This window comes from Chelmon rostratus, chromosome 20 (genome assembly GCF_017976325.1).
Source record: "Chelmon rostratus isolate fCheRos1 chromosome 20, fCheRos1.pri, whole genome shotgun sequence".
NCBI classification, from domain to species: Eukaryota; Metazoa; Chordata; class Actinopteri; order Chaetodontiformes; family Chaetodontidae; genus Chelmon; species Chelmon rostratus.
In genome coordinates, this window is record NC_055677.1 from 21638928 (window position 1) to 21648210 (window position 9283).

General features: G+C 45.2%; 1 protein-coding gene across 3 annotated transcripts in view; it reads right to left on the reverse strand.

Moving 5' to 3' along the window:
- Positions 1-1131, reverse strand: part of ntng1a (netrin g1a) — an 87207-nt gene extending 86076 nt beyond the window's left edge. For all 3 annotated transcript variants that reach the window (XM_041961971.1, XM_041961969.1, XM_041961968.1), the window contains exon 1: positions 883-1131. In XM_041961971.1, the coding sequence (XP_041817905.1) occupies positions 883-1131 (249 nt within the window). The remainder of the gene's footprint in view (positions 1-882) is intronic.
- Between the last annotated feature and the right edge of the window lie 8152 nt (positions 1132-9283).

Sequence of the window (9283 nt, forward strand, 5' to 3'; positions counted from 1 at the left end):
GTTTTTTTTAAGCAGTGTTTTGTCTCGTCTCCTTGCTGTGACCATCAAAATCCTCTGTTTTTCCTGTATTTGCGTCACGTTACAGATGGTGTCACAGCAGTTTTACGCTGCATCGCTATGGCAATCAGCTAAGAATCTTGTTACACTGAGGGGGTAATATCTACAGTGGAGGGGTGGAACAGTGCCAAAAAGTGAGTAGAGTTCAGTCGAACTGAGCCATAGCATTCGGTGAAAACGAGGCTATAAAGCCGCTAGCATGGTGAAAAAAACAATTTCACCGCCTTTAAAATATATGCAAATGTGCTGAAATGGAAAGTCACGAGATTGCACTGCATGGGGAAAGGTGTTGCTAAATGCAAGAAAACAAAAACCTTGTGTGTTGGCACTTAAAATAGCGCTCCACTTAACTTATTTTACACTGTATTTTTAGTCCACCTGTGCTCTATTTCACCCTGAGATTGTTTACATTTTTGGGCTACTCACTCATCCAACTCTGCAAAAAACACAGTGATGCAACAGAAAAGCTGCGCTGGGACGTCTTTTTCCTTTGAAACCACAACGACTGAGGGAACTGTATTTTTATGCCACTCTGATGTGTGTGGGGGTGAGGTGAGCATGTTTGTTTTCATTGGTAAAATCACATAATACAGCGTTTTCTGCAAGTAAGCAGCGTTGACAGACACACCAGACAGCGTCTGCAGCGCACACCGAGATGCAGCTCTCTGAACAGCAGAACATGACGTCAGTGGGCCCAAGCCTCTATTTCCTCAGCCACAGAAACGTGTCTGAGTCATGCAGGCTTTGAAAGTGTCACGGCTGTGGGGTCAGAACAAGCCGAGTAGATACATGATACACGAACACATTTTTTTGGCATGTACTCACCAGGGCACAGTACGTCTCTGGAGGGTCTCCACAGGTGATGTTGGGGGGATCCAGAGTAACCTTCAGGTACTGGGTCATGTCTGCTACCTCTGGCTGGCAGGCCATGTAGTCCCAGGTTAAGCCTTCGTCCGAGTATATCTGGGACTTGCACACATCGTAATGGCCCCACGCTGCAGGGTAGTGCTGCATGGCTGCCTGGCAAACACCGGTCCACAGCGCCTGCAGCGTCAGCACAAAATGAAAACGCATGACTGTTCCTCTCTCAGCTCCTTCTCCAGGAGGTGTGCGAACAAGGGATCCCTCTTCTTCTTCCACTTACTACAACTCACTCAACTGGAGTGAGGAGGCATGCCAAGCTCCCTTCAGGTGGAGCGAGGATCGGTTTAGAAGCGTCTCGTTGTTTTTCTTTGCAATTTCTGTCTCTTTCGAGTTTCTGGATTTGGGTAGATAACTGCGAGGGATGGTGAAGTTACCAGCCCATTGAGAAGATAAGAGGAGAGGACTGAGGGAGGGAGGAGGATGGTGGAGGAGAAGGAGGAGGAAGAGGGGGGAGGCGAGAAGCAGATAGCCCTCTGACACGCTGATAGGAAGATGAGTGACAGGTCTCCTCAGCTTGCCTGGCTGTCAATCATGGTCCTCGTCCTGCGATCTGGCACTGCGAAGAAATGACAAACAGAAGAAGGGGGGAGATGAATAGACTTCCCATATGGGAATAGAATTTGACAGTGAGAGAACATTAGCTGGCGCCATGGTATGGGTGAAAGGTGTATGTGTGAATAGAAAGTTGGATGGGTGCTGGATAGGGTGCCATGTTTGGTGTTTGTTGCCCATCAAAACAAAAATCAGTGAGGCCATCAGGGTAAATTGGATCCTGCTGCCTTCACACCCAACCCTCATCTCACTCAGCGGTATGAAGCCTACACTGTTGCAGCGTTCCCCTCTCCCTCACACCCCCCTCACCCCTCACACCCCCCCTCACAGCAAGAGCTGGAATGATAGATGGAATGAAGAGTGGGAAGAGATTTAAAAAAGATGAAAAAACATCATGTTTTCTGCAATCATGGTTGTCTAGCACTATTTTTATATCTGTCTTCACTTGATCTGATGGCGTTGTATTGATTATGTATGATTACTTTCATTTCCACTTATTGTTGTAAACTGAATTCAAATTTGCATGACTTTTGTGGTAACCTGTGCATATTGTTTAATGTGCCAGTCACCTCATCACATGGGATGCTGATGCCTGTTTATGTTTGATGCTACTGACACTGCTGGGTTGAGCTGCCATGATTCCACTGACCTCTGTGGGCATTACTAAACAATTTACTGATTGAATTTCAACATATATTTGCTCCATGATGGGAAATATGACACTAAAACCACGCATATTATTATTAAATGCTGTTGTTTTTGCCAGCAGAAACTACTTTCCCACAGGAATTGTGGGGAGAAAAAAAAGGCTGTATAGGAGTGAATGAATATGGCAGCATCTGAAATCGCTGAATGAAAGTTGGCAATCAGCCATATGAAATTATGGTTATTACTCTTTAAAACATCTATTGTATATATAAATCAAAGCATGCACTAACAATGTATAAATGTGTGTTAAAACTTGTGTTAGTGGCCTGCCATCACTCAGAATCTTAAAGTGCCATCATGAAGCACTAGAGTCAATGATCCACCAGGGACTTGTGGAGGACTTTTATGACTGTGTTGTCATCAGTGGCTATGTTAACTACACTGGCTTTATTTCAGCATAAAAACAACCTGTGTTTCACAAGAAAAGGGTCAAACGGTGGAAATAACTCAAAGATAATTCACATTTATGCTGATGTGCTTTAGTTAACACTTGATTAAATGTGCCTTGTTCTACCTGCATTCATTGATTTTTTTTGTCCACTTGGGGGCAGTGTAACAACTGTTAAGCACACCGCTTCCATAAACTGTTAGCAATCAGCCGCCTATTTACACATCCAGCTGACACGAGGCAACACTGCCATTCATCTGAAGTCATGTTTCCGTCCATCTGATGATTGAAAGTCCAATATTCACTGTCCTGCTTTGGCCTCCACCAACTCCTGAGGGAAATACCTGCCTTTTTAGCTGCTAAATGTTCCCCCATAGTCACCAGATAGTTGCTAGCAGTGTCCATCAGCAGGTAGTCTCTTATAGCAGAAAACGACTGCCTGCTGTGTCCGGAAAGACGTCAATGAGAGCAGCGACACTGAACCAAAAGAGCGAAGTTTGTGAAATCAACAGAATGAGCTGCAAGAGGCTGAGAAAGTAGAGCTGAGAGGAACCACATGCTGATGAAAACAATTCTCCGTGGACTCGTCATTGCACCTTTCACATTACACATAGTCCCATGATCCATGGCTCATATAATAATATTGATTAAAGCAGCTTTAACTGACTTTTTACAACAGTGAACAAGTGAAAATACCAACACCCATTTCACTTCAATAGGATAAATTGGCCAATCTTCCCACATAATTTAGTCCCACTTTGCAGTTAAGGATAAAAAAAAAAGTCATGCTTAACATAAATATCTTGTAACTAGTGCTGCTTTCCCCTCTTAAGTGGTGGAGCTGTCCATAGCTGGAGCAGCTGCGCCACATCACATGCAGTGATTCGCTTTCCAGGCTACAGAGCATCTATTTCTATCTGCCAGTCATTACGGACTGTGGCCCCACGTTTCCTTTGGTCTAAAATGTTTGTATTAAAACATCTATTCAAACATAGCTGAGCATCAGGATTGCAAACATTTAACCCTCCTGACTGTTATTATTATTATTATTCCACAGCTCCTGTAATCAGTAAAAGTCTAATTTTAAGAAAATGTTCTTCTTTTCTTTATTTTGTTTCTCAATTGACCTTAGAAAGTCTTCTAAATTAGGCTGTCTACAACCTGCATGTGCCTTGATGTCTCTCTAGCCAGAAACACAGCAGTAAGCCAGTTGGCTGAGCCCATGAATACAGGTATGTGAAGGTTTCCTTCCTGCCTTCAAACAGCAGCCAGACTGCAGGTGATTGATGGAGACCAGAGTCAGTGTTCAGAGACAGGAAGGACAGACTGCTAGACATTTTAGTGCTGCTTAATCAGTCAGCTGAGCCAGTGTGTCTGTGTGTGTGTGTGTGTGCGTGTGTGTGTGTGTGTGTGTGTGTGTGTGTGTGTGTGTGCTGACCAAAACACCTTCCAGTCAAGGATCAGTTGGCAGCTACAGTGCATGCATTGTGGTGTCATTGCTAATTAATTCAGATTTTCATTTCTAAATAGACTAGAATAGATTAGATTAGACACTGAGTCATAGCAGCATTAAACAATTTTAAAAAGGAATACTGTATCAGTTAACGGGGGGACAAGAAAGTGGCAAGATTGGAGTATATTAACTATAGACTGTATAAAACTGTATAAAACAGTTAATAGACTGTATAAAACACTCCTCCTTGAACTGCCACCTTATTGTGGTGGAGGAGTTTAAGTACTCGAATGATCCTAGGAGCTATGTTGTCAGGGGCTTATTGCCCCTGGTAGGGTCTCCCAAGGCAAACAGGTCCTAGGTGACGGGCCCCCCTGATGACGGACATACAAACTATGTCGCCCAGACTGGCGTTAACGGGTCCCCACACTGGAGCCAGGCCTGGGGTTGGGGCTCGCAGGCGACACCTGGTGGCTGGGCCTTTCTAGCTATCAGTACCCTGCCAATGCTGTTTACACAGACTTCGACTGGGGATATTGTTGGGCGGTGGAAAGAATACTTTGAGGATCTCCTCAACACTGGACCAGCTCTACACCCTCTGCAGGGTGCTAAAGGGTTCATGGGAGTTTGCCCAACCAGTCCACATGCGTTTTGTGGACTTTGAGAAGGCATTCGGCCGTATCCCTTGTGGCATTTTGCCACCAATTCTGGTGCTTCAGAAGTCCGGGGCCCTTTACTACTGGCTGTATGACTGGAGCAGGAGCTTGGTTCGCATTGCCAGCAGTCAGTCAGACCTGTTCCCAGTGCATGTTGGACTCCGGCAGGGCTGCTTTTGTCACCGGTTCTGTTCATTATTTTTATGGACAGAATTTCTAGGTGCAGCCAAGGGCCGGAGGGAGTCTGGTTCGGGGACCACAGGATCTCATCTCTGCTTTTTGCGGATGATGTTGTCCTGTTGGCTCCTTCAAACCAGGACCTTCAGCATGTGTTGTGGCGGTTTGCAGACGAGTGAGAAGCAGCTGGGATGAGAATCAGCACCAAGAAGTGGAAGGCCATGGTTCTCGACCGGAAAAAGGTGGCTTGCCCCTTCTATGTTGGAGGAGAGCTCCTGCCTCAAGTGGAGGAGTTCAAGTATCTTGGGGTCTTGTTCACAAGTGAGGGAAGGATGGAGCGTGAGATTGACAGGCGGATCGTGTGGCGGCAGCAGTAATGCGGTCGTTGTACCGGTCTGTCGGTGTGAAGAAAGAGCTGAGCTGAAAGGCAAAGCTCTCGATTTACCAGTCAATCTACGTTCCTATCCTCACCTATGGTCATGAACTTTGGGTCATGACCAAAAGAACAAGATCTCGGATACAAGCGGCTGAAATGAGTTTCCTCCACAGGGTGGCGGGGCGCTCCCTTAGAGATAGGGTGAGGAGCTCTGTCACTCGGGAGGAGCTCAGAGTAGAGCCACTGCTCCTCCACGTCGAGAGGAGCCAGCTGAGGTGGCTCGGGCATCTTTACCGGATGCCTCCTGGACGCCTTCCTGGGAGGGTGTTCCGGGCATGCCCGCCTTGAAGAGGCCCCGGGGAAGACCCAGGACACGCTGGAGGGACCATGTCTCTTGGCTGGCCTAGGAACACCTCAGGGTCTCCCCAGAAGAGCTGGAGGAAGTGTCTGGGGAGGGGGAGTCTGGGCTTCCCTGCTTAGACTTAGCCCCCGCGACCCGGCTCCGGATGAAGAGGAAGAAGATGGATGGATGGATGGATGGATGTATAAAACGTCGTCTCTGTGACATCACCCGAAGGTTTCTGATGAGTCATCATGAAGCTCCAGCTGTCACCATTTTGGCAGTGCCTGATTCCACCAAACTCCAGGCTAATGCAAAAATGGGCATCAGGGCGGAGCTTGGGTGGAGCTGAGGCAAACTGAAAGCTAGCGGGTAGCTGTCACTCAATGCGGCCACGCCCAAAATTATGCATAACTTTAAGCCTTATCATTTAAATGAGTGAATTATATATAAATTCACCAGCTATAAAGATAAAGAACTTCTTTTTCCCTCCACCAATTATTTCTGCTGTAAAGTGGGGGTCTATGGGGATTGTCTCACTTTTAGAGCCAGCCTCAAGTGGCCATTCGATGGACTGCAGTTTTTCAAGTCTTTCAAGCTGGCTTCATTTCTATTAACCCACATGCATATCACTGTTCAGAGAGATGCCTATAAAGTCTGGGTTTCAGCATGAAAACACATATGCAAAAAAAAAAAAACAGCCCTGTCATCTGAACACAAGCTGTGACAGAATGATGAGGTGACTTGTGTGTAATATGACAGTGTGAGAAAGGCAATATTTGAAAAAATGATATATATATAGGAGTGGTATTCAAATGTAACCTGAGGCCTGAAGAAACAGTAAAACAACCACACACAGTCCACATGATGTGAAGCAGATGGAAATAAGTTGATACTGGCTGAAGGTATTCAAAAACATTTTAAGATTAAAATTGTTTTCAAATATTGGATACAAACTGAAAAAAATATATATTGCAAATTGCTCCTTGTAGCATATGCTCTGTTAAAAAAAAAACACTTCAAGTGCAAAATAAAGATCCATTACATCGACAGACAGAAGCATAATCTAAAAATACAGCTGGAAATGGGACTACATTTTTCACAAGATGATGGAGCAAGACGATGTAAAACCAGCAGAAAAAAAAATACAAGAGCGAGTATTGCAAGTCATAGGACGGAGGAAGGAGGGAGAGGTTAAGGGGAGAAAGAAATAAAGGACCTTAAATGTAAAATGTAAGAGTGTCAATGGGGGAGATGTCAGCAGGTGAGGAAGCAGCCAATTATCCAGAGGAACTCTTGGCACCGAGCTCCCTGTTCCCATTACGAGACATAATATTACCGTGTTAAGAAGGAGACTGAAGAGAGGGCTGAGCGAGTGTGTAAACGTGCGTGTGAGCTTCACGTGCAACCTCTGGATAAAGAGAGGCTCAAGTCATGGGTAATGAGACAACAAGCGCTGGCGAGGCTTCGATAACAAGCAACGGAGAGCACAAAAGCGGGGCCATAATCACTCTACCGTCCCGGACAGAGCGGCCCCTTCCTCTCATTACTCCCTGCTTATAACCCTCCGTCACCCCAAGGAGATGAGGTGAGGGAGAGAACGGGGGAGCAGATGGGAGAAGTGTGGCTGTGCATTTTAAGTGAGAAAAAAAGGTTTATTTTAGGGCAGGCCGCTTCCTTCGACCATCGATCAAGGTCCGAGGACACGAGAGGAGGCGCGCTCACAGGAAGTCTGAGATTCTTCCCTGTACAGGAACATGCAGGCACGGAGCGACAAACACTTACAGTAAGAGTGGGAGGCTGCTGGGTGTGAGGGAGGGTGACTGCCACAGAAAAACTATTTTTGTATTTAGTGTTGAAAGTACAATGATTTTTCTGGGACTATTGTGAGTAGAACTGCTTATTAAACGAAGTCACTGTGTATTTATCTTGCACCTTTTATCAATGACATTACAACTTCAATGTGAAGGCGTGAAAAAAGTAAGATATGAAAAATAGAGATGTAAAAATGTGAATATAAAAAAATCAAAGCTGATATTTTAAGGTGCAACAACAATGGAAATATTGGCTTGGTTCAGTGGATGTTTACAACAGGAAAGTTGAGTAGACCAACTGGATCTTAGTCACCTGTGGGTGTTATTAGAAAAATATAATAAAATCTAACCATAAAAGATCGCCCAGAACATGTTTTAAGAGATGTTCTACGTGATCATTTGTGCTGTTGTGGCTTTTTCCACAAAAAGGTGAGAAATCATTAAAATCTACTCCAGCTCTCTCATTCAAAATGCAGAATTGATGCATATGTATTTATTCATTTCAAAAGTTAAAAAAAAAAAAAAAAAAACGACTGCACACTAAAACTAACTCAGCTCAGTCTCGGTTTACGTTCAGCTGCACACTGGACCACGAGTCCTGCTGGTACGTACAGGTGTTAAACCGAGATTTATGGCGAGCGCAGAGGAACTTCCCTCCATCGGCGGATGAATGCAAAAGCCAAACTTTTAGTGTCAAACTCTGCACATCCATCATCCCGCACAGTGAAGGCCAAACATTCATGTGAGGTAACAGCAAGCAAAGTTTGAGTGCAGGGACTTTCAACAAAAATGTAGATAAATAAAAGATCCAAAGTAAAAGCAGCAATTTTTAGGTGGAACAAAGCGGGAAGTTTCACTGCTTTTTAAAAGGAGGGTTTGAACAGAAAATGAAGATGCAGAAAAGTTAGGAAAGTAGCCAAAATGCTATTCTCCTATGTACTGCATGTGGGTATCAAACTATTAATAAAATGAGATTAAAATGTTTTTGTAAATGATGCCAAATTTGGAGACTTAGGTATCTCGTGGACTCTCGTGGATCTAAATAATATCTCCACTATCAAAGAATGGTGGAATCTGGATATTTGCATGCTGCTTGAAAATGATCAAACAGCCAAGTGAACACTTGCAAAAAGGCTGCAGGACAGCAAGACTTAAACACAGGAATCTTTCACAGGGCCCGGTCGACCGGGGAGAGACTTTGTTTGGCCGGTGAGTTCATCACACCCCCACAAGCAGCCGCCCATGCGCCCGAGCGCTCGCCTCGTCTCAGGGGCTTAGAAACAGCCCTTGGTGTCCACTTGTATTTCATCCCCGGGGCCACTCGAGCATCGCTGAGTGTTTCTCCAAATCGCGGGGGAAATGTTACACGCGTGTCCCCAGAGCCGCTCTTTACTACTGGTGGAGGCCGCTTGTAAATTATGCACAAATAAGCTCCTCGGTCTCACTTCTTCAAGTTCAGGACAGTGGCAGCTTTATCGAGCAGCAAAATGAAAACCAAGTTTTTTGACCCACTGTGTCTTCCTCCTTCTGTCTCCAACCGCTTCATCTCCCATCGTTTCACTCGTCAAGCTTTGCCCTTACTGATCATTTTATTTCTTGTTGGCCGGTGGTTTGTGTTCAGCTGTTTCCTCTGCTTCTGGCTGTGCGGTGCCAACATTTTCATTCGCTCGAGACTGATTTTTAGCCGTTCTTTGATCAAAAAGCTCCCTTTATTTCGTCAGCCAGGACACACCGGAAAGAACTGTCAGGCCGTAATCCCCCGCGGTGACCCACAGGGGGCAGTACTTACACACCTGCTCGACTGTTTAATAATTCAAAATATTGTCCCAAAATTTTAA